Raw genomic sequence first — 27,238 nt, forward strand, 5'->3', positions numbered from 1 at the left:
ATTCAAATGATAAACATTTAAAAATAAATATTTTGCCGAGTTTAATTTATTCTTCTTTGATTTTTTACGATAAAAAATTTAAGAAACTTTTTGTTTTGAAAATATTAATAAATACTCTATTTAAGCAGAGTCTTAAAAAAAAAACAAACAACAAATTATTTATAATAACTCCGAAAAATTGTTGCTCTTTTACAAGAGCTAAACATGTCACAGAAATAAATGTTAAATTTTTTGTGGTGTTCGTGCTAAAAATACTAAGCAAAATATTTTATCGATACGTTTAGGGTTACCATACGTGTTTGGCTAACAGCATTGCCGCTTTACATTTTGCGTTCGCCTCTTCTCTCATTCGATACTTGCTCGGAGAGCAAAACAAAATAAGAAATACATATATAACGAGGGTGAATAGGAAATCGTTCCTGCACCGATTCGCGCCAATTCCTTGCTATGAAATAAAAAACAAAACAGGAAAATAGGACTCAATTGGGGATATGTCACTGAATCCATCGAAGACTTGAACGCGTGCCTCCACCATTTTGTTTTTCCTCGGTCCGCGTGTGTTTTTTTGTTTGTGTGAGTGTGTTTGTGCAAAGCCATCCCGCAGAATGAATGTAAAAAGTGCAGAACCGAACTTAGGACAGACTTTTCGCAGTTCCGAATAGTAAACCATGGATCAGGAATCGCCGGAAGAAGCGGGTAAGCACCTGGTCAAAGTAACGCCATCGAAGCCCCAGGCGATCTTCGCTTGATTAAGTCAGCGCTATTTCAGGTGTACCGCGTGTGTGTTTGTGTGTGCCTGTGTGCGTGAGTGTGTGAAGCAGGGAGAAATAAACAATAAAGCGGATCTCCGATTGGGTGTGATGTTTTTTTTAAGCAACTTTGGATCTTTATCGCCCATACAGCCTACCACAGTGAAGCGCGTCGAGAGATATTGGACATCGCCCGGAACCGAACTGGAACTCAAGCGGCAAAGTGCATCCTTGCGTATGATGAGCAGGAGGACCTCGATTCGCTAATCGTCCTGCTCGAAGAGCTGTCCAAGAACACCGACTACTCCACGGACCTGCGGATATCACTGGGATATGTGAGTGCTAGAACATAGGGAAACACAGTAGTACCTCGCTTAGAGCAGCCATCTAAATTATGGCAAAATAACTTCTGAAATAATTTTATTTTCCCGAAATTCAAAAACATGACGTAACTTTATTTAAGCTTAATTTTTCAAACACACTCAATAGATTTTGCAGTTCAACAGGCCGTGTTCAAGCCGATTTTCAAAAGTTTCTATAGGGTAAATTTTCCTTAAATGGACTTCCTTTATAGAAGTAAAACAAATCATTTATGTTAAGTTAAAAGTGTCAAGACTGTGTCGTTTTGAGACTTTTTAAAAAAATTGATTGAACATTTTTTATACATATGTATGTATTTGGGAACAATCAAATACTTAATTTGATATGAAAATTAATCTCTACTAAAATAAGTGAATTATAACATAAATAAAAAACACTAACTTTATATTTCTTCTTATAGTATATAAAGGAGTTACAGCGCCACTGTTTACAAAACAGGAATGTCTCTGGACGATTGGCCATCATGGGCGCGGGAAGTGCCCTTCAATTTTTTGGAAAGATCTATGGAGACCGCGTGGAGTACTTGCACCAGGTGGTGGAGCACCAGATGGAAGCCCTGCGCACAGTGGAACTTCAGAAGCAGAAACAGACGGAACAGACAGGCGGAAGTAGTGGGTAGGCTGAAGTCAGAAAATAAGAATCAATGAAGATAGTTAAAGATAAAACCATGTGCTCAGCGATTATCGCCATTGGGTCCGGTGGTCAGTCTTATCAGAGCCGAATACCGCTTATCGAGCTTTCTTTTACGCCCCCATCTTCGGCTTTGTTTACGTTAATATCAGTAAAACCGGCTTCATTTCCCGTTTATTCACATGCTAATGAATGACGAAACACGCTTTTGTTCTCTCTTAAATAAATATTAAATTGAGTACTTAAAGAAATGAGTAAAAAGCCAGCTAAACGGAGGAAAATAAGAGGTAGACAAATAAGATCATTCACAAAATTCAAGAGCAACAGAAAAGGTAGGGTTTTAAAGACGAAAAAACCTATTTTTTTGCGGCGACAACTATAATACTATTTTTTTTTTAAATTCAGTTACTTATTATTATACAACTTCTAAGAATGTAAGAAAACCTTTTCAAAGAAAAATAATGAATTTTGAGTTCTGATGTTCACGAACGAAAGTCGTTTGCGGGAAAATCAATTTAAAGATTTTAATACGTAAACAATCTGATGTTCACGAACGAAAGTCGTTTGCGGGAAAATCAATTTAAAGATTTTAATACGTAAACACGGCCGGTCGTTTGAAACGTTGTTACACCCTTAGTTTTAGTCGGATTGACTTGAAATTTGTACAGAATATTCTCAACATACTGTTGATTTAGAAAAAAAAAAGTTTAAAACCCTACCACCTCCTTAAAGAAAATATTAAAAATGGTGAGTGTTTGTTATTAAATACTTAAAGAAATGAGTAACAAGCCAGCTACACAAGAGGTAGGCAAATAAAAATTCAAGAGCAAGAGCAAAAATGAATAAAACTTTAAGAACATTTTTAAAAGTGTGATTGTTTGTTTTTAAATTAATTAATTAATTAAAGCAAGCTTATTCCATTTTTAGCAGCACAGACAAAAAATCATACTGCAAAATATAAGATTAGATTAAATTATTCAAATTTGTTCAGTAAAGTTGATTAATTTTCGCTTCAATTGAGATAATAAATATGGAACTAAGTTGTAAGTTGACTGATTAGGACGATGAATAAATACTAATTATATTAAACCAGTAATTGCTTTACGTAGAGTCGATTTTAGAATCATGTTATTGGGCTAGTAATAAATATTTAATCTGTACTTAGCAATATTTTCATTTTTATTCTTCTCAATTCATAAAATTATTGAAATTTATTCAGTAATGTTTATCACTTTTCGCTTCAATTGAGATAATAAATATGGAACTTAGTTGTTAGTTGACTAATTAAAACGATGAATAAATACTAATTATATTAAACCAGTAAATGCTTCACGTAGAGTCAATTTTAGAATCATGCTATTGGGCTAGTAATAAATATTTAACATGTACTTAGCAATATTTTCATTTTTATCCTTCTCAATTCAACAGGCCGGACAACAACGTTCCAACGCCGGAAGAGCCGCGTAAACGTCGCGCCAAAAAGCTAACTCAGAAGGAAGTAGATCCCTATATGCTCACTGTAGAACCGCGAAAATTCAAGACTATGTCACCCGAGAAACGATTCAACTTGACGAGCTTTGTGAAATGCACGAGGAATCAAACGATAGAGTATCTTTACCAGGATCATACGCCGCCCAACTTGTGGAGGCACGCCCCCATTGTGGATCCCCACAATCCTAACGATCAGGATGAGAAAAAGCAGTACAAAATGTTTACGTATTATGTTGAACATCGATATAACACCCTTCTGCCAGATATTCCATTCGAGCGGTTGAATCTGATCAAGGAATATGTGCACACGAACCAAGTGAACACCGCCGAGATACTCAACGAGCACTTGACGACCAAGGACTACCTGGACGAGTACATTGCGCTGGAGAATCAAATGTTGGCCGCACGCTATGGAGCCACAGTCAGGACGAGAAGAACAGATGAAACTGCGAAAAGAACGAGAGAGGAAACCGCGGAATCTGAGCTTCCAAAAAAGGTGCGACTGGACGAAAATGAGCCCATGGATACGGAGGAAGCTGCGCCCGCCGAATCAATGGACGTGGATCAAGTGACGATAGCAGAAATCGATCAATCATTGGCGTCAGGCGAGGCCTTACAAAATCAAATATCAGTGGATTCAGGCCTGGGCGATTCAATCAACACTAGTCAGCAGGACAGCACAATCAATGCCACGCTGGACGTCAGCCAGTTGGAGAATTCCACATTAGGCGCGAGCCAAGTGGAAAATTTCGCCTTAAGCGAAAGTCAAGTGCAGGATTCGTCCTTAAGTATTAGCCAGGTTGAGAACTCTTTAAGCGTTAGCCAAGTAGAGAATCCACCACTGAGCAGTACATTGGCCATTAACGAGTCCAGTGTCCTGGACAGCACGAGACTGGACTTGCCACCTGCCAAAGATGACTCCATCCAGGAGATTTCGCAATTCGATTCCGGGATCGGTATGGACGACGTTTTTGATTCCCAGCTGCATACAGGTAAACTAATGGCAAATCAACGCCTGCCAAGCGTACTACGGATAAGTGTTTTTTTAATCGTTTTGTTGTAGTTTTGAAATACTCACATTTTTATTTCTTTTTGTTTTTTGTTTTGGTACTTGATCCCGCATTTGCATCCCTGCATTGCAATTGCCACGGCAGGCCAGTCATTTGACGATGAGGGTGTTGTTCTTTCAGATCAAGAAGATCAGCGCCAGCTGTCCAGAAAATTGGATCTACCCGGTAACGACGCGGAAGTGATAAACCTACCAGTAGAAAACACAGATCGAGTCACTAAGATTGATGCGGAGGTTGAGATGGATGTTCCAAGGGAGGTCTGCTATCCTATAACGTTGAATATTTTGAGACTTCCGCAAAAAAACCTCCGCCGTAAATGTATTTTTAAACTCCCAAAAGTGTTTGACTTGTTTAAGCAATCGGTGAGTAATATTTCTGCTTCTTTTTTTTACAAATTTAAATATAAACTAGGGTTAGCATAAGTAAATATGCTAAAACCCTAAAACGCATATAGATTTATTTTTATTTCGTTATTGTTTTTCTTCTAATTTCAGCGTCTGCCTTCAAAGCGAGAGACGGCACCAAAGCCTTCACCCTCTACTAAAGCTCTGCCTGTACGGATAGAAAAAGAAGTTCCCCAAACAGAAGAGCAAATACCCGGCTCCCCCGTCAGCTTAGAGTTTGACGAGGATTTCAGTAAGTTGTTTTGCGATTGTTATTTACTTTGTGTTATCAATAAAATGCGTTATCAATAAATTCTAGATTTCTTGGGCTTTCGTCAACGTCGACCCACACTGGATTCTGGTTTTGATTTTGACGAGTTGCGAGCCGAATCAGGGGCTGTTTCCACCATAGGAGAAGTTAACGTTGAAATTGAAGATCCTGTTGAAAACCAAGCCAATAAGGTATCAAATGAATCTGCAGACAATGTTGCGGAAGCGACTGTCAACGCCAGAGTGGAAAGTGGATTGGGAGAATCAATAGCATCCGATTTAAACACTACAACTGAAGCCACAGTAGTAAATTATAGTGCAGATGCCGAAAGACTTGATGAGACTGAAAACTCCGGAGCGGAAAGTGGATTGGGGGTTACAGCCAACGCAGGGATGGAGAGCGGATTGGAAGCCACAATAAGCTCTGAATTAGACACCACCACTGAGCCAATCGCAACGGACAGTGTTGTTTTAGACGTTACTCAACTTGACCATTCAACGATGGAAGTCACTACGATGCTAGACAACGCTACAATAATTGACGAAGCTCCATCAAGGGATTTGCCTGCTAATACAAAAGCTTCAGACGACAGGGTACAAGATGCACATGTAGATAACTTCGCTGTTTTTATGAGAAGCGACTCGCCACTGGACTTTGGTCACCCCGATAGTCTCTATTCCAGCCTTAAGGTAACTATCATGTTCAAAATACAAATCGCAAGTAGTAACCGAGTTGTTACAGACTCGAGACTGGCAGGTAGCCCATGAGCGCCAGAACTTCAACATTAATGACCTGAGCACTGAAATATTAAACGTTTGCACGGCCGGCAATGGAACAGCCACCTTAGCGGATGTAATGAAAAACAAGGATCCCAGTATCATGTGTTGCTACATGCTGGCTTCGCTAATGCTGGTAAGTTAACAAGCTATTCCGAAATGGAAAACAGTTCAATCCTAACACGCCTCTTTTTAGGCAAACAACGGTAACGTGACTTTGAGTTTTGGAGTTAGCGATAATAGTAAGCCCAACGAGACGTCTCAGTTTTGTATGCAGCTAAAAAGTACGGAGGGTATGGAAATCCACCCTGAGGATGACGTGGGCAACATGAATGCATCCAAGAGCCCAACGGCGCCGGTAAAGACCAAACGAAAGTCAACGGAAACGGCTTCTCCCGAGGTGTTTGCAAAAACTGTGCGTTTGATACAGCCCATCCCAAAGATCAGTCAGTCCTCCGCCGATGACGACTCGGGGATATCTTCGATGGGCTCTTCATTGGCATCAACATCCCGGTCTAATTAATAGTAGTCTTGTGATCTGTCTTAAATGTGTTGAATTGTTATTTGTGTAGATTCGTAGCTTCTTCGTCGTCGTTTGTCCAGCTTTTGTGCCTATTCGAATTATCTTAATAATATATTACTTTCAGGCCCAGCGAGCAATGCACTTTTCCCAGCAGTACAGCAAGATCAAGAGGCTGCGCTAGATTTATACCTTGCCAGATATATATTTTATTTCCCTTAAGTGTGTACAAATGTATTTTAAGTTTCTTAGGTTTAACAGAGCTGCAACAAAAAGTAGCTTTTATTTTAAGATTTAATGACGCAATATTTGTTTAGAATAGTCAACCAGTATTATCTAAGCTCGATTTCCTCAAGCATATGAATGAGTTGATGCCACCTTTAAGTTTTTTCTTTAATTTTTTCGCCTTACTATTTCATTTTCTTATACTTTTGAAACTTATCATTTCCTTTTTCTTTTGAATTTAAGGTTCTCAATGATTATACAAATTTTTACATTACTTTATTTCATTTTTTACCATAATTTCTTTTCTTTTACTTTCACAATTTATTATTAGCCATCTTTGACTTGCATTTTGAAAAATAGACAAATGATCGTTTAAATTGACCACAGTCAGTGTTTTGGAAATCCTTATGAGCTGATAGTACTAGTATCAAGTACCTGATCTCATACTGTACAAAAGTATACAAATTTAGATTTCTTTCTGCTCTACAATTAATGTATGTACATGAGAAAAACGTCAACTAATAGATATCCCTATGTTCATAGTGTCGCCTAGGTTTATAGTGTATATATGTATGTATAACCAGAGTGCAAGAGAATGTATATTTACAGTGAAAGAAAAAATGTTTTTTTCATAGGTCTAAGTGTAGCTCTTAAGGAATAAAACGAAATCATGCAATCACTTAAATATTTTTTTAATCAAGGTATGTCGGAGGCTCTGCTTAATGCTATTCCGAATCGCTGCTGCCCGACTTGTGCTCCTCCTCCTTTTTCTCCTCAGTCTTGTAGTGTCGGTACTCCTTTTTGAGCTCCCACATGTTTTTGTGAGGGTTCTTCATGTTGTAATCGCATACATCCTTGAGAATCTCCTTCAGATAGCTGATGGGCTGGTTGGTGATCTTGACCAGATCCTTGATGTTATAGTACTGATGCTTCTCGAAGGCGTGGAAGAGCATGTCCATCACGGCATTCTTGTCGTCGCGCGCCTTCTTGCCCTCGGCCTTCTTGCGCTCCCGATACTCGATCTGCCCAAAATAGTGCGGTTAATTTGGAGTTAGTGAAGGGGGGCCTATGGTTAGACTTACATTGTGTGCATGATCCTTGACGGGCTTGAAGTTCTGGACGATCTTGTCGATGGGCTGCACCCGCCGCTGGGGCTCCGACGCCTTGCGGATGGACTCCAGCTTCAGCTTCATGTAGCAAGTGTCGGCAATGGGCCGGCACTCCAGCTTCTGAACGATCCGGCCCTCCATGTAGAGCTTCTCGTTGTCTGGCTGCGCAGCCGGGTTCGCCGAGCTCTCCTTGCCTTCGGAGGGGGCCATGTGCGAGAATACCCCGAGCGTTTGCTTGGTCACCTGCGACACGTCCAGGACGTGCTCCGTGGGTATCTTCTCATCCGGGTCGAGAGCCAGGACGGCCGGAGTGAGGGAGAGCGAGACTTGGGCCTTCTGGCCGGGCGTCTTGTTGATCCGCAGCTTGCCCACGTCCATGTTCGTGGGGGCCTTCTCCCATTTCTGGGCAATGTACTTCGGCACCTTCACCAGCCACACGCCGCGTCCGGCGTTGGACAGATCCAGGTCCTTGTCGATTATCTGCGTCTTGTCCTTCTCGTCCTTCGACATTCTGTTTGTTTGCGTTGGCTAAATAGGGATTTACAAATCTACTTGCACCGCTTTCGGATTTTTGTTTTTGTGGCGCAAATGTAGTGCTGTAAAACGCCAAAGCAACGGTAATGAAATTACACAAGATTTAGTATTTTTGTTTTTGGTATTTTTATGTATCTACATCTTACATTTTACATCTTACATTTTACAATTTTTGTCTTCAATTTTATTGTAAGGTTATTCAAGGCGGGAAATTTAAACATATACAAAAAATTATTTTCGCATGAAACTTACCAACAGCTTCTTCAAGGATCTGCTTTCCCATCGTACCGCTTCTGCTGTAAAAACATTTTCTTGACCGCCTGCTGGACTTCTGCCAGGCATCAAAACCTATCCGCAATTAAATTTTTGGCCCCTCACACTCTCTTCCTCCCTTTCTCCCTTCCTTTATTTTCCAATTTCCCCTTCCTTCACAAAAATTTAGATATAATATATTATATTATATGCTATTGGCCTATTTTAAGTTATTTTGGATTTTTTTCATAGATTTTATTATCTGTGTTGTCAGCAATTTTCGGTATTACTGCAAGCTATAAAACATTTTATTAAAACCTTTTAGCATATCTTATTGGGAATTTCGAAAGTGTTTCAATCTCAATTTCAGCTTTAGAGCTTTCGTTTTGCAAACCTGCTCTAAAAGCTTTGATAAGATTTGGCATATCTTATTGGGAATTTCGAAAGTGATTGAATCTCAACTCCGGCTTTAGAGCTTTCGTTTTACAAAACCTGTTCTAAAAAGCTTTTTGATAAGATTTAGATGGAACGAAATAGTGCATAGCTTCCAATCATTGTTCAGACTTTATCATCAGAGGCATGTCGAGGTCTATCATTGGTCTGACTTTTTTGAGTCTGTGTCTAAGCCCTGCTCTGTCTGTACTCACACCTGAGAACCATTGCGATAATCACTTCAGATACGACACGGAAGATGATGGAAGGACCCAAATCGGCATTTTCACGGCGCCAAAGTTGGACACTTTTAATTTTAGATGGAAGGCGACTTTCGAAGTCAAAGGATCTAGCGCGGTAAGCAGTTACTAAGTCTAGTGTAGCAATTTATAACCTGACTTTTTATATATTTTCAAGATGTTTGTAACCAGATTGCAAACGTATCCCAACAAAGATTTGGCGGTCATTAATCTTTTGAATGGTGAGCCGGCTCAGGCTTTTCTCCGGTTCATAAATATCAACACCGAGCTACCCAAGCTGCACTCTTTGTTTTTGAACGGCAATGAGCTGTGCTCTAGTCCTAGATGTGAGTACAAAATTGGGATTCCGCAAGGATCCACATTAATCACAAATTCTTCTTTCAACAGACCCCTTTCCCAAGACTAGTGTTACTTTGAACTATCATATGTTTGTTAACGTTAAAGAAGGCATGAACTCAACTACGGAAACACCCATTTTTGAAGACAATCTATGAGTAAAGTGACAGTTGATGATTTCATTTGTTTGCACATTTACCCATATAACAATTATAAAAATATTGCTTTTTTTATCACATTATATTTATAATTTTTATTTAAAAGGTGTGTTTTGATATACAATTGTAACGCACCAAGGCAATTAGTTTGTGTCAGTGCTAGTGTTTTAAAGAAAACATATTTGATTTTATGGTGGTTAAAAACCTAATTCGTTGTAGTTAAAGATCATCGAACGCAGGCATTTACAGCAGGGACTGTTATCATTATAAGTGATATGATAAAAATCACAATGCATAAATTATTTTTTGAACGGAAACAAATTAGCGATTTTTTTTTTGGATCATAAATTTTGCTTAAATATATATATTTTCGATTAAATATATATATAGAATATAAATACTTTATAGGGTCGGAAATATCTCCTTCACTGCGTTGCAAACTTCTGACTGAAACTATAATACCTGATTTAATTTTAGAGCCGTCCGGACAGGAAATAAAATAAGAGAAGCAACAGCTTGGGAAAAGCAGCCGTTAAAGTAAGCAGCAAAATTTAAAAACATGTACGAATTGCTATTTTTAAAAAAGGTTATTTTACTAAACATCGCAAAATAATCTATACCCAATTTAGATATAGCCAATCGAATTATGATAACCCTTAAATCATTATTTTTTGCTTGCAAACTTTTCGTTTCATATCCCCATTTGGAATAGTTTTTCATTGTTTTTTATTGTTTCTTTTAAATTAGGTTGACAGCTTGATGATTGTGTAGAATCTATTCCTCCTCCTCCTCGTCCTCCTCCTCGTCATCCACCTCCTCCTCGTAGTCGTTGCCACCAGTGGTGGTGGTGACATTGGAGCTCAGCTCGATGGTGGGCTCCTGCTCCTCGATGGGCGTGATGGGCTCCTCGACCAGTGGCTCGGTGGCCTCGTTGTCGCCCTTCTGGATGGCCTGCAGCTCCTGGGCGGCGATCTCGGACTCCTGGCGGGCGATCTCGGCCAGCTCGGCGGCCTGGCGGGCCAGTTCGCCCTCGCTCTCCTTCTCGATCTCCGCCAGGCGCTCCAGCTCCTGTTCCCGCTGACGCTGCTCCTCCTCCAGGCGAGCCTCTTCGCCGGCACGGGCTTCCTCGGCGGCCTTCTGTGCCGCCTCTTCGACAGCCTTCAGGGCGGCTTCTTCAGCGGCCTTTTGGGCTGCTTCTTCGGCCAGACGCGCCTCTTCGGCGGCCTTCAGAGCGGCTTCCTCGGCGGCTTTCTGGGCCGCTTCCTCGGCGGCTTTCTGGGCCGCTTCCTCAGCAGCCTTCTGGGCAGCTTCTTCGGCTAAACGAGCCTCTTCGGCAGCTTTTTTGGCAGCCTCTTCGGCGGCTTTCTGGGCAGCCTTTTGGGCGGCTTCTTCCTCGGCCAAGCGAGCTTCTTCGGCAGCTTTAAGAGCGGCTTCTTGGGCCGCTTCTTCGGCAGCCTTTTTCGCGGCTTCCTCGGCCAGAAGAGCCTCTTCGGCAGCGATTTTAGCCGCTTCTTCGGCGGCCTTCTTGGCCTTGGCAGCAGCCTGTTTCTCGGCCTCAGCGGCCAGGCGTTCCCTCTCTTCCTTCAGAGCCCTGTAAGGGTTAAAAAACACAAAGAGTTAAGTTGCTTGATAACCCTATAAGGGTTTAGAACCACCAACCTCTCCTCCCGACGCTTGGCCTCATCGGCTTTCTGGGCACGCTTCTTCTCCAAGTCCAGTTCGTCCAGAGCTTCCTCGTTGACCGTCAGCAGACGCTCCTGGCGAAGACGCTGCTTCTCCTTGGCCTCCACATCGAGCGGGTCTTCCAGGGGCCTAGGGGCAGAAAATTTTCTAGATGGACGGTTAGGGTCCAACTCGGCATCTGAAATTTGAAGTTTGTCAGAAAAACCTGGTCCACACTGAGCATGACTTTCTATTTTATCTTTAATCCTTTACATTGCTGTTCACTCATTTATATCAATTACGTTTTCTTGTACGACTAATACTTACTATTCGGATCGGCGAGTGTTGGTTTGCTTTTAGACGAGGCAAGGTAAAATTGCAGATACAGTAGACGCCAATGGTTTAGAGTATTGTGTGGCATTAATGGGAATTTTTAAAAAGTTCTGGGTGTGAAGAATTAAACCAAAATGTGGTTAATGGGTTAAGCATACATACATATATACATCTCAAAATGCAAAAGAGTACATAAAGTAAGCTGAGTTTTGAAGTGTTGGATAGTGTGTATTTGTGTTTATTTAACTGTTATAATTTTTAGGTTTATATCTCTGGCTATCATATATGTATTTACAAAAATATTGTTTAAGCTGTGCAGCATAAACACTGCTATATTATAGATTTCTTTCAGGATTTATACACTTCATAGTCCATATTAAAAGCCCCGCAGAACAAAACAGTCTAATGCATAAGATTCGAACCCATAAGAAAAGATTTGTGTTTAGATCAGTATTTACAAATTAATATATTGATACATATTTGTAAGTAAATATCCCTAAAATGTGTTTACATACGCATGAACAAAACATTGGTTAACAAAATTCGCGCTGACTTTCATATCTTAAATGCCAAAAATGATGCACATGAAGTATTTATTAATTTGTAATCAGTGATCATGAAAAAATATAATTTAATAGTCAGCTATTACTTAAGTTACGACAAATCGAAAGAGAATGAATAAGTATCTACATTTTGGTGAGTCACATGAAAAATGTTAGTATCACAAGTGATGCGCTGAATTTATTGGTTTTTTTGTATTATTCGATCTTTTAAGCTGGTCTGATCTGACTTGTGTAATAATTAGTCTGAGTAGTGAAAGCGCCAGAGTGCGTCGATATCATTTGTTCATCTTGTAGATATCGGCTAATTGTCTACCACGCAAAAGAAAGTCTTTTAGATTGGTTTATTTAAGAAAGAGAAGTGTATGTCCATACAAAAATCAGGCATGTTATCATTTAGGCCTCAACTTCAACAGCTTCAACTGGAAAGAATCAATCAATCATAAAACGTATAACGTTAGTGAAATACAATGAACTGAACAATTCAGGATGCAGCAACCAAATATGTAAGTTAGTTACAAATGAATAAACTAATTAAAATTCTATAGCACCGGCTTAAAAGCTATCTTTTTACGTTACTGAAAACGATATTAAACGGATGGTTCTAATAGATTCGTATTCCATGCGAATTTAACGCGAATTCAGATATGGTATCGTAATATTTTATAATCCAAGCCATAGGTGCTTTATCTTATGCCAATTATTTTAATAGTTCTTGTCTGGCATGTAATGTGGGATGTAAATTATTCTCTGCTTGATTTGATTGTATGAAAGTATTCTTTAAGTTTTTTACATATATCAACTGGTCAACTTTTTCGGGACCAAGTAAGTAAGTGTTTTTTGTTTAAAATAATTAGAAAAATTAATAAAAAAAATTAATTTAATTTTAATTAATAAAAAAAAATATTTAAAAAAAAAACGCGCACATCCTTTTACTTAATTATGCATCTTTTAATGAATGGTAATCGTTTTGGCAGCAACATCAATTACATTTATGCTTGAGTGATATATACAGGTGTCATATTCAAGCGTAATGTAACACAAAGAACAGTACTTACCTTCCTTAACAGGAACATGGGATTTCTTATCATTCTTCCAAGTCGGGTGTCTAAGGTACCAGGACAAGAGGTTAATATCGTTTCGAACTTTGTCCGAATCGTACAATGGACTTCTAACATTATAGGCCTTGTCACCGCAAATCCTTACTGATGCAAGATGACTTTTACCTTTTGTTATTTAATTATTTAAAAAATGGAATTTAATAACCATTTGCTGTTCAATAAAGTATCTAACCACAATTGTGAACGGAATACATAGTGCAGTAGAGTTACACCATTTCAAGAATTCAACTTACCAACATATTTTACTGCTGGCCTGGGGTAGTGCGAAATGTTGTGCACTTCCTTGGCAATGTGACGCACGGGGTTTGTGACACGGGCCACATAGGCATCTAAGGCTAGTTGCGATGTCGGCTCATAAGTGTAACTAGAAATGCAATTGTTTTCAAGCAATTAGTTTTCAATTTCTGTGAACAAAAGTTCAGTCCTAATACCGCAGAAAAAAAGGACAAGGTCATATTTTGGCAAATCTAAAAATCTATTTTTAGCGGAACCAAGTTTTTTTTAGTTGTCTTTGTTTTTTACACCAAATTTGTGCAGACAACGTGTCGTATGCGTAATTGCCATGCACGCATTACGTATACAACAAGTGGAACGAATTTAATTATGTTGTATGCCAAGGGCTTCTGAATTATGAAAATCTGCCGCTAGACAAGTGCATACAAAAACATAGACATGTATATAAACTTTAGAACTATTTTTGGTTTTAAAGGGTCAATATTAACCAAAAAAGTGTCTTTTAGATACTAGTTATCTCTAAATACCCATTACCCCATTACATGGGGGAGGGGGTCTTAAAAGCGTACAGTAACTTACCCAGTGACGGGGAAGGGAGTGCAGCTACGTGCACGGCGCACCACGGGAGTGTGCAAGTCACGAACCAGGGATTGCGCGCGGTTGCGAATCCGGGCTGTTTCCTCGGAGAAGGTCTGCAATATGGACGGATTGTTAGGGGCGCCCTTCAAAATCCAAATCGATAGAAGCGAGGACACAGAACAGGACTCCAAGTTCTGCGTGACTGCGGAAGCTTTAGTAAAGTACGAAGGACCAACTTACGGTGAAGGGTTCGGTATTGAGGTAATTGGTTAGGGCCCGAGCACCGTAGCCAGGCGGCAGCCTCTTCAGGTAGGAGGGCACGGCCCGAACCGGGCTGGTCACGATCCTCACCGGCGAGGAGGTGATCCTCAGCGGCGATAGCGAGCTACGGGGGGCATACACCCGGGTGACCGTGGTCGGGTTGTAGACGTAGGACGGCGTGTACGTGGTGTACGATGTCGGGATGTAGGTCGAAGTGTAGGTCGATGGCAAGTAGGTTGTAGAAGGACTGTAGTAGGTCGATGGCGAAGTGTAGGAGTAGGTGGTGCGCTCCGGCGATGAAATCACTCGGGTCGTCGTGCGGACAACGCGAACAGGCGATGGAGAGTGTATGACGCGGGACACCACGCGGGCAGGGGAGGTCACCACTCGGATGGGCGACGTGACCACCCGGGTTGCGCCGAAGATGCGTCGGGGCACCGAGTAGCTCGAGTAGATGGGGTAGCTCGACTTGTACACCTAGTTGGCAACGGTTTCAGAATTAACATAACATCGAATGGGCAGGGCTCGATGAAGATGACTTTATCATTAGCATAATGAGAAAGCAGAGAACAGGGGTAAGAACATAACTAGCAACAGAAACGATTTGTTTGTGATCTTTCCAGTCAGGGAGGTTTTATCTAATGTCTCAGTGGGTTAGTTCCATGTCGAAAATTGTACCCCTATATCTTCAGTAGCTTGCTTAGGTATCCAGAAAATCATTTGTTTATAATTATTATTAATAAAGTACTTTACTTTTGTCATTTTAATCAATCAATAAAGCCCCTAAACCCGCATCTGTAAGCACCATTTTTTTATTAATACATTTTTTTTTTTCTTTATTCTATTTTTTTTTGTTTGCATCCTAACACTAAGTTAAAGTTTAATGTGCTAATCACGTCATCATATCAATCCCCTTTTATACGGTTTAGTTTGGGTTCCTCTGGGCTATAAACTAAATAAGGCTATGATGTGAGGGCTTACTACTAACCGAGTCGTCGGCTTTTCCAGTGACGATGATGTGATGGATGTGATTGAACAGTGTGATAATAGTCAATAGAAAGAATAGTAAAACCATAGAAAGATGGATGACAAGCGATGTAGGCGACTTAGATGAAAATCAAATACTTACACGAGTTACTTTCTCAACAGAGGGGTACTGAAAGTAATACAAAATACGGCATTGGATGATTTATTTCAAAAAATATGACAAATCTCATATTTCTTGACAATTTTGGTTTGCTGGTTTGGAACTCTTTACCCACAAGTAACTTTGTGTCCTACTTAGTGTCTTCAGTATGAATATCGTATCTACCTTTTATGCTCATTTCAAAAAAAAATAACGATAGGTTTATTTGAGATAAGACCGTGTTTATTTTTTATTGTATCACAAATATGTTTTAACATGACTGCTTGAAGGTTGCAAATACACAGAGAAATTGTTGTTTCAGTTAATCTAGTCTATATGCGAAACTATTTGGTCATTAGTGGGGATTAGTCCAAGTCAAAACAAATACATCATCGGGAACATCGTATACATATAGGCACTCAAGGTTAGCGGGTTAAGGGGATTATTTCAAGGTAGATATATTATATATATGCTGTTTCGAGACAATGACGCATTAGCGGGCACCATAACATAATTCAAAGCCAATGCAGATGCACTGCATCATCCTACACGTGGTAGGAGAAGTGGCGGTACTTGGTGCCGCCGGGCAGGTTGCCGGAGGTGGTCGACGAGTAGCTGTAGCCGCCGGGTCCGGCGCCAGTGGTGCTGGTCCGCTCTGTGCTGTAGTTGTACGAGCCGCCGGGACCGCTGCGCGACGTCTTCTCCACGGTGGACGTGTACGTGGAGCGCTCCGGACGGTACGAGTGCGGGTTGCTCGAGTCGTAGCTGCTCTTTTCCACGGACGACTTCGAGGTGTACGAGTAGTCCGAGGAGGCGCGGCTGCGGTGCGAGCCGGGTCTGTCCGTGCACAGGTCTAAGCGTGGAGTCTATAAATTCCGATTTGATAGTGATATATAGAAAAGGATTGTTTTGTTTTGTTTTTGGGTTTGGTTTTGGTTTTGGTTTGGTTGGGTTTAGAGTTAAGGCGGGTCTGGTCTGCCTGTTCTGCGTGGTCGGCTAATCGACTGTCTGCTCCACGAACTGTGCTGTATGCTGTATGCTGTATGCTGAATATAAATGCAAATGCAAATCCAAAATAACGCAATGCGACTAAAACAGGGAAATTGAAACATGTTCGAATTGTTTAACTATAGAGTTTAATGCAACCATCTAGGCACACAAAATGCTATGATTCTATGGATGAAACGTTAGATACTTGGGTACACAGAGGAAGGACCATTGTTGGTTTTAAAGTGATTTGATCTATTTGATCATATCATAAAGCAAAGTGCTGTTTTGTTACTAAAATTTTCTGATTTTATATTTTAAAACCTAATAAATGGATTTAAGAACCAAAATGAAATTTGCATTTCTGATTGCAAATCAAATAGTAATTCATATATTTTACACACTTTCCAATGCAGGTCCTATTTCTCTGTGTAGGATAACAACTTGTACACATGTTTAGTGGGTTAACACAGGGTTTAATGGATCTATAGCTACACTAGATGAAGTAGGCCTATCATCATTTTTTTATGCTTTTTCAGTTTTTTCTGGTTTTTTTTTCTTTTTTATTTGGTTATGTGTAAGACTATATTCGTTCGACTAGCATTCGATTGGGTTCGGTTGGGTGGTCGGTTATATGACGACATGGATGTGCTCCCTAGTAGGAGTACTTGGTGACCATCGCGCCCGACCTCTCGTTGCGGTAGGTCTCCCGGCGGACGGGCAGGGACTCGGAGGCGGCACGATGGAGCCGCGGCAGCTGGGCGTCCAGACTGTCGCGGAAGGTGCGAGCGGCGGTATTGCCGCCCGCCTCCACGGTGTCGATGTGCTGGCGCACCAGGCCGAGGATCCGGGTCCGGTTCTTGTCCCGAGTGGACACGTACGGCTCTATCGGCGCATAGGCCAGCTTGTAGTCCGGCTTGATGGCCGCCCGATTGATCGGATCGAGGATCGACCGCTGGCGCCGCTCGAGATCGGGACGCCGCACTCCGAAGGCGGTCACCGGATCCGAGACGAGCGACGGCCGCGGCACGAACGGAACTTTCTCCCAGTCAATTGGTGTTCTCTTCGTTCTCTGCAATGCCCAAAAGTCCACAAATTTGCTTTTAATTTCTGGGTCAGCCGGGGGTTAAACGCGGTGGCTAACGTGGTGGTTAAGTGATGGTGCAGGAACTCAACTGGGCGGTGGTGCTAATATATATATACAATCTTAAGTCTGGTGGTTGCGGGGCATTTATATACAGCTTCGTTGGGGCAGTGGCTGAGATCGATGTGCTGGGTGGGTCAAGCTATATCCAATATTCGAACATCCTTACATTATGACACAAGCTGCATATATACACATGTATCTGTATTCTAAAGTGGACCTTTTCGGTGTTCACAAGGCGGAAGTTAAGAGATTCATTTACTCATACGCAACGTTGCCCTTGCTCGTATATTTAATTTTCAAAATTGCTGGCATACTTTACGGGTTGCTATTTAACCACAGGAAATTCCAGTATTTAAATTTAAATCTTGATTTGCCAAAGGTCCACCCCAGTCTAAATACACATATGTATATATGCATATTGATACGACGTAGTGTGGTTGTAAGTAATGTGCAATTGGGAGCATTATGGAATCACTCGCAGCATTTAGACGGAACGCAAACAGCAAACGTGTATTTATTTACAGCACTAAAGCCAAGTTAATATTCAATTAAGCTGTATATACTGCATCCTAACCCTAAAAACCAAGCAACACTCCTGCACAACACATATTTGAAAGATACACATCAATGACATCAGATAACATTGCCTCTTTCTCGTTCAGCAAATAATTATTATTATTATTTGTCAAGAATAACATAGATGTAAAAAAGAAAGTGTCAAGACATGATGGATTTACATATATAGCCTTGCTGTGGATTATCATCACATTAGACTGTCTGAAAATGGCTCTTTTGTTTTTTTTTTTTCAGCATTTAGCTTCTAATTTTTGAAAATTTTGCCGTTATTTTATTGTTGGCTCTTGCCATGGCTTCGGTTTATTTGAATATATTATGGAAATCGGAAAGATATTTTTAGGACTAGCGAAGAGCGAAATGCGCGCGCATATAGTATTACACATACAAAAAGCAAAACCACGGCCCGTACAAAAACAAATTATCGAGAGAGTTGCGTCCGTATGAGTTTCATCGAGAATTCGCATGTGTTTGGAATTCCACTCGGCTATATGCTAAACATTTTTGGGCACCAGACGGACCTCAACTTTTTGTAAATAATAATAAAATAGATAGAGATAGAGAAGAAAACGTTCGGCCTCCGCTAAATTCTTAAAATGTGTTCGCGTTTTATATTTGGGAGATGAGTAAACACGTATATCCGAAAGAGATATGAAGATCATCGCGCAGCAATAAATTTAGGAAAATTTCATTTCCCACGACCTCACGAAAATTGCAATGTTTTCACACTCGCATAATTTTGTCATATAATTTTGTCACATATTCTTAATTTCGGTCTGGTTTTATTATGGTTAGGCGGCGAACCTACATACATCACATACATATATGTAGTATAGTACAAGTACAAGTACACACAGGCGTATGTAGAGCCGTTATGAGAGTTATTAAATTGTTAGAAATAGGTTTATGCATGATTTGCTACACAAATGTTTACACTGAACCTGAAAATACTATTTGGCATATGTACATTTACAGAACATTCCGGTGATCATAAAATATATTTTTTGAGCACATGGACACTCATTCAGTAATAAGATACCAGCTAGTTCGATACGATATTCATAATTGGTAGACACTTTGCATTCAAACGTGTTTCAATTTCTTAATTAATCTGTTCGCTTGTCAATATTAAAACCATTGAGTACAGCCAGTGGGACACAAGCGTTTGTAACTAAAATCTTGTGACTACAGATTCGATTAGCTAACTGCTTTTCAAATTTGTCAAATTTATCCGCAGCGTTTGTAGATTTGTTAATTTTGAATTTGAATTTGGAATTTGGAATTTGGAATTTGGAATTTGGAATTTAGAATTTGGAATTTTGAAACTGTACGCACAGATATATTTCACAGATTTAAATTAAGGAAAACCACACTACCGTATGTCAAGAAAATAATTGTATGTCGAAGGGCTTACCGTAACGGCGTAAGAAGTTGTCACCGGCCTCGAGGAGTACGTTCTGCGAGTTGTAAATCCACTTTCGTAAACCATTTTGCGATTTTTTGTTGCTTTTGTGAAATTTAAAATTGAATTGTTCGTTGGATTTGGTTCGGATATATCGTCGTTGCGTGTTGTTCACTAGACGCCCGTTCGAGTTGATCTGCCTGAGAATGGCACCAAGCACTTGCTTATAATTTTTTGATTTTCAAAATTTTCACAGCCTTCGGTCTCTCTCACTCTCTCACGCCCAGCCTATACCACTTTTTCTATCCATCTCCCAAATAAACTTATTTTTGGAATTAAGAAACATTGACATCTCTCGTCGCGAAGAGCGAGCGATACAGATGTGTTAGAAAAAAAGCCTATATACATCGTCTTGTGCTCACAGGATACAAGAGCCCTTTTATGAAAACAAACGTCACGGATTTTTTCCAGAATCATCCTATTTTTAGATCTAACAGTAACTAATAGAATGTTTTGTAAAGATTCTTTCTTTGATGACGAATTAAAGTGGCGCCTTTTGGACAAGTGATATGTGGGTTCATATGAGCACAAATATGTTGGGGTTTGTTGATTCTTATATTCAAAACAAGATTTTTGAGTATAATGAAAAATGATTGAAATTGGCAAAATTTTATCGCTGTTTATTGCAATAAATTTTCATGGTATTGCCGAAGATGTAGAAATATATTTAATGTTCTGCAAATGAATAAAAGTGCATTGCAATCAAAAGTTTAATCATCAATCAAAATATCAACGTACAGTTCAACATGCTATTTTTTTTTGGTAAAAGATGGATTAACAATTATAAATAAATCTTCCACAATGACAGCACATTTTCAGTTGGCATTCTATACATAAAACAAATAAGGCATGAAATTAAAATCCTGAGAGCCATTATTGTTCGGTGGGTATCACCTGTGGACCGGACACAGAGCTTTTCACACATATATCTGGAAATAAATTATTAAAAAAATACAAACGTGAAAATAAGATAAAAATAAATTTTGTTTTCCAACAATTTGAGGCCAGATTACTCATACATTCTTACAATAAGATCGGAAACATGTATTCGTGAACATATAAATAAACTGCACATCATCCCATACCCACATATTAAATCGGGTGTGTAGGTGTCTAGTTGTATATAAACAAAACCATGGCAGAAATTCAAAAAAGCAAATTCTTTATGACATTAACCTTAACGAGAGGCAATGAATGACTCGTAATTTCAAGGCTGCCAAAATCACACTAATCGGAGAACAAATATGCCATTGAGCGTTGACTTAGAACGGTGTAAATGGACATTAAAAAATTAACAGCAAGTAAATTGGTTCACAGGATTTAATAAAAATAACTGTATATATATTGTCTTATCCACATTTTATCAATTATCTTTTAAATTAATGTTCATTATAATGGAATATTTTGTGTGGTAAATTAGGTTCAATACATTACTGGTATATCAAAGCTCGAAAATTTTCATTTGCCAAGCAAAGTGAGAATAAAAACAGAAATAAAATGATTATCGAATGAATTTTTAAATTCCGATAATATCTGCAACGAGCCGTTGTAGATGGAATGCAGAATATCAAGAATATTATGCAAAGTTGCACGCAGCGACCAACCTTAAATGCTAAGTATTTAATTATTGTAAATCTAGATCCAAAACAAAATGCATGTTGTACATATGCTAACTTCCAAATTATTTGTTAACTTAAAATAATATAATAAATCGATAATAAATCTTTATTTAAATTGAAAAGTCGTGTTTCAACTATATTCTAGTTACTCTTATAAAAAATTTGAAAATAAAAAAGATTTTAAAGATTGAAAAAATGTATATGAAAGCGTGCTTATAAACTGTATTACATTAAACAAAAGTTAATACTCGCGTTTAAGGACTGTTAAACATATTTAATAAATAGAGAAATAGGTTATCATATTTTTTTCTCAAAATCCGTTTATAAATTTAAATAGGTTTGCTGATTGTACATAGATTTACTCGTCTCTGGCATAATTTATTTATTTTAATTTGCTTTGAAATTCGAAGGTCAGCGTCTGCTGTCCCAATCTCGAATCTTCAGATCTAGAAATCTTTTAAGAATTTATGATTTGTATTCCTTTTTCTTCATATTTGCAACATTGTTTTATGAAATTGTTAAAATTCATTTATATTTGATATGTTCTTTATAGCAGAGTTAGTTCGAAGCATTTATGAATATTAATGTAAAAGGCCATAAATTAAGGGCTTTTTTAATACTAACGAAAAACGAGCCGCATAAAGTCAGTGACTTAATACTTAATACCAGAAATCGCTTGGTCGGGTGCCCCTCATAATGATGCAAGTCGCCCAGGTGCAAACACTTCCATGTGTCTCCGGTCCCCAGTCGCGATTTCGATCCATTGGAGTACATAGATATACGACTTTTGGTTTCAGATGCATGGCTGCCCAATTTATCCGCCCAGCAAGCGTGGTTGTTTGTTGGCGTCTTCGCCGTTTTCGTGGCTGCGATAATTTCGTTAAATAATTGAGTATGCAATGAAAATTGAGCATTACAGCGACATAAATATAATGGTAGTCTTACTACGCGAGGCCTTACTGTGCGTGTGTGTGTGTGTGTGGACATAAGTGCCTGTATGGTTACAAACACCTGTTCATTCGTTTTGCTAGAATGAGTTTCTTTCCTCACTTTTCCCAAATACTGGCATAAACGGCATTCAAATCTGCACATTGCTTGACATTTTGTAATTGAACAAATTGCTCGAATTTTTGGGCAACTCCTATAAATAGTGGAGTCGGTACCACTTGAAATGTTAGTTTTGAGCAGAGCAAACGACACGTTGGTGGCACCATAATAATTTCAAGGGACTAAATAACCAAAAAACCACAAAGGATACTATTTAAAAATCATAATGAACTTTAATTGCTTTGTCATATTGCACTTGATGGGTGCGATGGTGTTGCTTAGCTATGCAAATGCAATCCCTAAATATGAAGACAGCCATAAGTAAGTGGACTATAGTTATCGGAAGTTAATATTAAATGTGGCCCTACTTAAGGTTCTATGCGGACAAAGTGCAGCGAGATAGATCGTACTTCAACGAAAATAAGACGCAGCCCAGTGAGCCACAGGCGGCGTCCACAAAGGATAGACTGGAACGTCTGGGATACACCACCGGCTATGGATCTCTAAATGTAAGTGAATGTTTTAAAGTCCTACATATAATATAAAATACCTAATTTTTTAGGGATATCCTGGCGGCACTGGTCTTTCCGCCTACAATCCCATTAAACTGGACCTGGGTGGCGTTGTTTTGGGAACCCTCGTGGGCATTGGGGCCATTATATTGATTCCCAAAATTCTATCAGCATTCCATGGTGGTTACGGTGGATACGGTCGAAGTAAGTGCCATTTTTAAATCTAATTGTGTATAGTATGTTACAATTTTGTTCGCTTAAAGGTGAGGATAGTGACCTGACACCTCTAAGTACCATGATGAACAAAATCGACGATGTCCTGGGTCAGAATAATATTGACTCTACGAGCTGTATGCAGCGTGCTGTATGTGGTTATGTTCGCTCCACGGAATATAATATGAAGATCGGTTCCTCTGACCAGATGGACGAATTTATTCACATGCTATCGGAGTAAGAAACTGCAACGCCAAAACTTAGTTATATTAAGCCATATATATTATATTATTTAATTTTAACTTATTTTTAGAAATGCTCTGGTGGACTATCTGCTAGATGGAACGGCAATTAAAGAGGCGCTGGAGCATGGAAAGCGATCCGACGATAGAGCTTGTGAAGAGGTTTACTCTAATTGCCCCCTGGACAGTAAATCAGCTACGGACATTCTGATGAAGCTAATGCCAAAGAAAAACTCCCAGGGAAAGGGAAAGTCATCGGGAATTTCTCGGGAAAAGAAGGCTTAGTTAATGTTAATTGTTACAAGTTAAACAATATTGTTTTGCAGTACCAGCACCCTTACAACCAAATATTTTCCAACATTTAAATAAACTCCATTGTGTTATCTTTATTAAACTGTGCTTTAATTAACAAGCTTTTCCCAAACGATTTTTGAAGCCTTGGGCTATAGACCATTAGAATGTAATGATTTGATCTTTGAATTATATCTTAAATGGGGTGCGGGATATTTGATTTCAATATTTTTAAACAATTGCTTTTAAATACTTGATAAAACACTACTCGGGAGAGTCACCCTTAGCCATGCTGCTGCTCATAATAATTTGCAATTGCTTCTCCTGCTGTTCAATAAGCGGCAACCACTGCTCCGAAGGAGGTGTAAATTGGCCAGGCTCGAACTGGGGAATTTTCCCCAGATTTCCCAGCACACCCTTGCGATGCGCTCGATTCTCCGTCATAATCTGCTCCAGTTTGTCCACCAGATTGTTCGACTCCCTGATCAGGTCATCGATGGACTGCAGCAGGGCGTACCAGTCAATCTTTTGGCTGCCAATCAGGGAGTTGCCCCTCAATCGGAAGGGAAAGGGAACAAAGCTGCGCCATGGCCTGAACGACTCGATTGTATAGGGTATAAAGTGTCGATCCGCATCCATTTCCACTGCATCGTCATCGAAATGCCAGGATGCCAGGGTAGGAGCCAAGATCGTATTTGTCCCACTTCTTCGCGACTGATTGGATTCGTCGAAGTTTAGTTTCCGTATCTTGGCAATCTGATCGACCAGCCTCTTCTCCACATCGGACATAATGTCACTGCCATCATTCTCGTCGGATTTGGGGAGATACGAGTTTACGAGATCCTTATTCAAAGCCTTGGGCAGCAGGGTTTGAGTTTGGCGAGAAACTGTAGCCACACTGTCGGTCATTTGTGACATCGAATAGGTAAGTACATCTGCAAATGGCTTGGTAAATTTTTTACTTTAAATAGGTTCCAAATTCAGAGCTTACACTTTTCATAGCCATCTTTCTTTTTCGAATACTGCCCATCCGTGAGAATACCTATGTCCTTGTGCAGAATCAAATCCTCTTGTACACCCAAGCTGGCCTCTTTCATGAGCTTTGTGGGCACAAAGTCCGTCTGCAAGGCCACATTCGCCTTGCCAGCTCTTAGCCGTCTGTTTGGGAAAATATTTAGTACTATTATTATACTTAATGACTAAGTTTAGTACCTCGAGGCATCCAGTAACTTGGCCCGAAGCAAGGCGCTTTTATCGGGCTTGGGAAGCGTGGAAACGCTAACTGCTCGCCAAGGCGGTCGCTTGGCCTCATTTTCCTTTTCCTTCTCGGCAGCCAGATCCTTCATGCGTCTCCAACTGTTTTTGGCTCTGAAAATGTATTTAAATTGTGCAAATAACACGCAAGTTATTTCAAAGTAACAAGCTTACTCCCCACCTACTCAATGATGCACTACTCGCGCGAATGTTCAACTGCGGAGCCCTTTGCTGGTCATCCACACTTTGCGTCTCGCTGGTTTCCGAGGATGTGCCACTGTTGTTGGAGCTGGTGCTCTGCTTTGGCCTGTTCATGGTAGCAATTTGTATGCCTCTTTAAACTTTAAATGTGTGTGTGGGTGGGAAACTTTGCACAACGTCTCTATTAGCAGTCAATACATCGATGCATAAACAATTGAAGTGCATCCACGTTGCCATGGAGTCGGCTAAGTGGGTTGGTGTTGGTCATGGGGTTCGGGTATCGACCTGTCGATAAGGGGGAGTAACAAGTAAGGCGAAAAGTAATTCACCAATTTACACCTAGGATAGGTTTGTTATAAGCAGTGCTGCCATTCTAGCTTTATCGGTGTTTCTGGGCCCTATATAAGTACAAAAAATATGGAATGAAGCGACTTTTTCAGTTGATCATACCTTGAGTGAAAAAAGGTTTATCATAATCTCAACCACTTAAATAAAATCGAGTTATAAGAATAAATATTAAACTACTTTATTATCAACTATTGTTTTATATTTAAAAAATATAAATATTTTTATACGAGCCCAAAAACAATTATTTCTTTAGCCTTATACAGACATAACAAAAAACATGTTTTATTTTTAAGTTCCACTTATATTTTAGGCATTGTTATAAAAAGCATTAAATATGCGGAAGACATCGCCGTTGTAGTTTTCCAAATGCAACCTTCCCGCTTCGTAACTGCAGTCTGAAAACAGATCGTAGTTCTGCCTGTGGAACCAATAGTTCTTGGAAGGGCTTTTGGCGCCAAGGTCGAGCGTGTTCAGCTGCAGCACTCCGAAGTGGAATGTGCGTCCGTCGGTCTGGACACTCTGCACGACAATCGGCTTGGGAAGAGCACCCTGCACGGAAGCACCATGCAATTGCCTGGCTCTTGCCGCGGCTACAACGAAAGCTTTGACCAATGTCCTTGCCTGAATCTGAGAAGTTGTGACGTCGGATCCATGAGAGTTTTTAACCAGGTTTTTGTTAAAGACCGTGAATATAGTGTGTGGATGAGAGCAGTTGATGTCCATGCGCAGGGCTAAAATAATTACATTATTAGATTTGCTAAGACTATTAAGTGCTTTAGAAACTCACGATAGAAGTTGTCTGTTTGGTAAATATGGTGCTTTGGAATCGATATGGTAGTCTTCATGGGGTAGAGATCGGGCAAATCACCTTCAAATTTTCCCTTGACAGCTTCGATGGCACGGTTAGCGAAAACCACCTTTTCAGCATGGATGGAGAAACCAAGAAGATCACCATCCTTATTTATCGTCGTTTTGAAAGTGGCATTATCTATTAGCTTTCTTCGCATGGAGACTGAACGACCAGCTAGCTTTTCGGTCTCATGAAGGAGTTTGTTTACCAGCAGGCGACTAAATTAGAATACAGAATTATTTATGTGAACGAGATGCATGCAGATATGGACTCACTTGACCCTTTCCTGGGAAATTCCGTAGGAACGGGGCAGATTAAAGGCCGGACGCTCTGGAAGCCTCACCTTGGGCAGCTTCACTTGCTCCGCATCGAGCACGTGGGATGCCAAAATAGCGTGCCGGATACTCTTGTCTATGGAGTTGGGCAACTGCTGGTTGGCAATCACATCCTCGATCTGCTTGGGGAAGGACTGGATCTCGATGCAGTTGGTCAGAGCCTGGGCTTGTGGCAATCCGCCAATTAGCACGCTGTTGTCGGAATAGGAGTGGCAAACCGCGGAATGCCAGTCGGGGTGCCTGCTGTCCTCGGGAATCTTCTTCTCGAGGCTGCCAACAACGTCCACCCTGTAGGATTAATGAGAAATGTCAATTATCACAATTAATAGGTATTTGCCCGACTATACTAACACTTTTCTTTCAACTTTGGCGTTCACAAGATCCTCTGGGTTCTTCACCTGAACCCCCAGTTTGAGGAGCTCGGCCACAGCGCCAGTTTCCTTGGGGACTCGCTTTCCCTGGACCAGCCAGTGCTTCTTGAAGTGCCATCCAATGTGCTGGGCACATAAGGTTTTCGTCAGCCTCATTTTAGTTAGGATTTGGCTATGTTTTCGTTAAATAAATCGGAGTCCGGCGGACTTCGCTGGTTATGAAATGTCTATTAGGGATGGAAGACTTTTTCAGTCACGGTCAGTGGTGCCAGAAAATCCGAAGCAAAAATAGCTAGATATGGAAAAGTTGAAAAAAAGTATTAAGACAAATCA

General features: G+C 40.1%; 7 protein-coding genes across 16 annotated transcripts; 3 read left to right on the forward strand and 4 right to left on the reverse strand.

The window, feature by feature from the left end:
• Positions 1-221: 221 nt before the first annotated feature.
• LOC128260254 (uncharacterized) lies at positions 222-6,686 on the forward strand. Of its 4 annotated transcripts, none has more exons than XM_052993370.1 (10): positions 222-696; positions 903-1,084; positions 1,531-1,745; positions 3,189-4,243; positions 4,406-4,683; positions 4,816-4,957; positions 5,024-5,664; positions 5,717-5,887; positions 5,948-6,109; positions 6,399-6,686. In XM_052993370.1, exons 1-10 carry the CDS (start codon positions 669-671, stop codon positions 6,453-6,455), a joined length of 2,931 nt encoding a protein of 976 aa, XP_052849330.1. In that variant the 5' UTR covers positions 222-668; the 3' UTR covers positions 6,456-6,686. The 4 variants fall into 4 exon arrangements, with proteins under 4 accessions (XP_052849330.1, XP_052849247.1, XP_052849069.1 ...); XM_052993287.1 differs by having other exon boundaries at positions 223-696; positions 5,948-6,151; XM_052993109.1 differs by having other exon boundaries at positions 225-696; positions 5,948-6,686.
• A 152-nt stretch (positions 6,687-6,838) lies between these two features.
• On the reverse strand, positions 6,839-8,217 carry LOC128260671 (general transcription factor IIF subunit 2). Its single transcript, XM_052993879.1, has 2 exons — positions 7,579-8,217; positions 6,839-7,518 (listed from the first exon to the last, which is right to left on the reverse strand). The coding sequence occupies exons 1-2, from the start codon at positions 8,113-8,115 to the stop codon at positions 7,222-7,224; spliced, it is 834 nt and encodes a 277-aa protein (XP_052849839.1). The 5' UTR covers positions 8,116-8,217; the 3' UTR covers positions 6,839-7,221.
• A 539-nt stretch (positions 8,218-8,756) lies between these two features.
• Positions 8,757-9,589, forward strand: LOC128266121 (uncharacterized). The gene is made up of 3 exons (XM_053002404.1): positions 8,757-9,180; positions 9,241-9,409; positions 9,471-9,589. Exons 1-3 carry the CDS (start codon positions 8,971-8,973, stop codon positions 9,575-9,577), a joined length of 486 nt encoding a protein of 161 aa, XP_052858364.1. The 5' UTR covers positions 8,757-8,970; the 3' UTR covers positions 9,578-9,589.
• Positions 9,590-10,286: 697 nt separating this feature from the next.
• On the reverse strand, positions 10,287-19,782 carry LOC128252907 (protein anoxia up-regulated). 6 transcript variants are annotated; one of them, XM_052981104.1, is made up of 8 exons: positions 19,575-19,778; positions 15,457-15,483; positions 14,307-14,804; positions 14,067-14,179; positions 13,487-13,617; positions 13,191-13,358; positions 12,508-12,554; positions 11,780-12,444 (listed from the first exon to the last, which is right to left on the reverse strand). In XM_052981104.1, the coding sequence occupies exons 1-7, from the start codon at positions 19,647-19,649 to the stop codon at positions 12,529-12,531; spliced, it is 1,038 nt and encodes a 345-aa protein (XP_052837064.1). In that variant the 5' UTR covers positions 19,650-19,778; the 3' UTR covers positions 11,780-12,444; positions 12,508-12,528. The 6 variants fall into 6 exon arrangements, with proteins under 6 accessions (XP_052837061.1, XP_052837062.1, XP_052837064.1 ...); XM_052981101.1 differs by lacking the exons at positions 11,780-12,444; positions 12,508-12,554; positions 13,191-13,358 and adding exons at positions 10,287-11,168; positions 11,237-11,438 and having other exon boundaries at positions 19,575-19,781; XM_052981103.1 differs by having other exon boundaries at positions 11,780-12,554; positions 19,575-19,777.
• A 2,465-nt stretch (positions 19,783-22,247) lies between these two features.
• On the forward strand, positions 22,248-23,643 carry LOC128252908 (uncharacterized). The gene is made up of 5 exons (XM_052981107.1): positions 22,248-22,609; positions 22,662-22,797; positions 22,851-23,004; positions 23,064-23,250; positions 23,327-23,643. Exons 1-5 carry the CDS (start codon positions 22,515-22,517, stop codon positions 23,538-23,540), a joined length of 786 nt encoding a protein of 261 aa, XP_052837067.1. The 5' UTR covers positions 22,248-22,514; the 3' UTR covers positions 23,541-23,643.
• A 116-nt stretch (positions 23,644-23,759) lies between these two features.
• LOC128263527 (uncharacterized) lies at positions 23,760-25,167 on the reverse strand. Of its 2 annotated transcripts, none has more exons than XM_052998626.1 (4): positions 24,982-25,167; positions 24,759-24,914; positions 24,538-24,704; positions 23,760-24,481 (listed from the first exon to the last, which is right to left on the reverse strand). In XM_052998626.1, the coding sequence occupies exons 1-4, from the start codon at positions 25,113-25,115 to the stop codon at positions 23,811-23,813; spliced, it is 1,128 nt and encodes a 375-aa protein (XP_052854586.1). In that variant the 5' UTR covers positions 25,116-25,167; the 3' UTR covers positions 23,760-23,810. The 2 variants fall into 2 exon arrangements, with proteins under 2 accessions (XP_052854586.1, XP_052854596.1); XM_052998636.1 differs by having other exon boundaries at positions 24,975-25,051.
• A 462-nt stretch (positions 25,168-25,629) lies between these two features.
• On the reverse strand, positions 25,630-27,157 carry LOC128253877 (39S ribosomal protein L37, mitochondrial). The gene is made up of 4 exons (XM_052982585.1): positions 26,886-27,157; positions 26,475-26,822; positions 26,137-26,417; positions 25,630-26,080 (listed from the first exon to the last, which is right to left on the reverse strand). The coding sequence occupies exons 1-4, from the start codon at positions 27,059-27,061 to the stop codon at positions 25,656-25,658; spliced, it is 1,230 nt and encodes a 409-aa protein (XP_052838545.1). The 5' UTR covers positions 27,062-27,157; the 3' UTR covers positions 25,630-25,655.
• Positions 27,158-27,238: the final 81 nt, after the last annotated feature.

The sequence above is a fragment of the Drosophila gunungcola genome, chromosome 3R (assembly GCF_025200985.1).
Source record: "Drosophila gunungcola strain Sukarami chromosome 3R, Dgunungcola_SK_2, whole genome shotgun sequence".
Taxonomy (NCBI): Eukaryota; Metazoa; Arthropoda; class Insecta; order Diptera; family Drosophilidae; genus Drosophila; species Drosophila gunungcola.

Coding starts and splice junctions, on each gene's coding strand:
- LOC128252907 (XM_052981101.1), bottom strand. CDS start 19,649: ATGGTTTACGAAAGTGGATTTACAACTCGCAGAACGTACTCCTCGAGG. Junction 13,618..14,066: donor ACTCCCTTCCCCGTCACTGG/GTAAGTTACTGT, acceptor TTGCATTTCTAG/TTACACTTATGAGCCGACAT. Junction 11,439..13,486: donor GCCAGCAGTAAAATATGTTG/GTAAGTTGAATT, acceptor TTCAAATTTCAG/ATGCCGAGTTGGACCCTAAC.
- LOC128266121 (XM_053002404.1), top strand. CDS start 8,971: ATGTCGAGGTCTATCATTGGTCTGACTTTTTTGAGTCTGTGTCTAAGC. Junction 9,181..9,240: donor AAGTCAAAGGATCTAGCGCG/GTAAGCAGTTAC, acceptor TATATTTTCAAG/ATGTTTGTAACCAGATTGCA. Junction 9,410..9,470: donor GCTGTGCTCTAGTCCTAGAT/GTGAGTACAAAA, acceptor TTCTTTCAACAG/ACCCCTTTCCCAAGACTAGT.
- LOC128263527 (XM_052998626.1), bottom strand. CDS start 25,115: ATGAACAGGCCAAAGCAGAGCACCAGCTCCAACAACAGTGGCACATCC. Junction 24,915..24,981: donor AGTAGTGCATCATTGAGTAG/GTGGGGAGTAAG, acceptor ATACATTTTCAG/AGCCAAAAACAGTTGGAGAC. Junction 24,705..24,758: donor AAGTTACTGGATGCCTCGAG/GTACTAAACTTA, acceptor TTTCCCAAACAG/ACGGCTAAGAGCTGGCAAGG.
- LOC128260254 (XM_052993109.1), top strand. CDS start 669: ATGGATCAGGAATCGCCGGAAGAAGCGG. Junction 1,085..1,530: donor TGCGGATATCACTGGGATAT/GTGAGTGCTAGA, acceptor TTCTTCTTATAG/TATATAAAGGAGTTACAGCG. Junction 5,665..5,716: donor GTCTCTATTCCAGCCTTAAG/GTAACTATCATG, acceptor GAGTTGTTACAG/ACTCGAGACTGGCAGGTAGC.
- LOC128253877 (XM_052982585.1), bottom strand. CDS start 27,061: ATGAGGCTGACGAAAACCTTATGTGCCCAGCACATTGGATGGCACTTC. Junction 26,823..26,885: donor GCCAAAGTTGAAAGAAAAGT/GTTAGTATAGTC, acceptor TTAATCCTACAG/GGTGGACGTTGTTGGCAGCC. Junction 26,418..26,474: donor ATTTCCCAGGAAAGGGTCAA/GTGAGTCCATAT, acceptor ATTCTAATTTAG/TCGCCTGCTGGTAAACAAAC.
- LOC128260671 (XM_052993879.1), bottom strand. CDS start 8,115: ATGTCGAAGGACGAGAAGGACAAGACGCAGATAATCGACAAGGACCTG. Junction 7,519..7,578: donor TCAAGGATCATGCACACAAT/GTAAGTCTAACC, acceptor TATTTTGGGCAG/ATCGAGTATCGGGAGCGCAA.
- LOC128252908 (XM_052981107.1), top strand. CDS start 22,515: ATGAACTTTAATTGCTTTGTCATATTGCACTTGATGGGTGCGATGGTG. Junction 22,610..22,661: donor AAATATGAAGACAGCCATAA/GTAAGTGGACTA, acceptor GCCCTACTTAAG/GTTCTATGCGGACAAAGTGC. Junction 22,798..22,850: donor CCGGCTATGGATCTCTAAAT/GTAAGTGAATGT, acceptor CTAATTTTTTAG/GGATATCCTGGCGGCACTGG.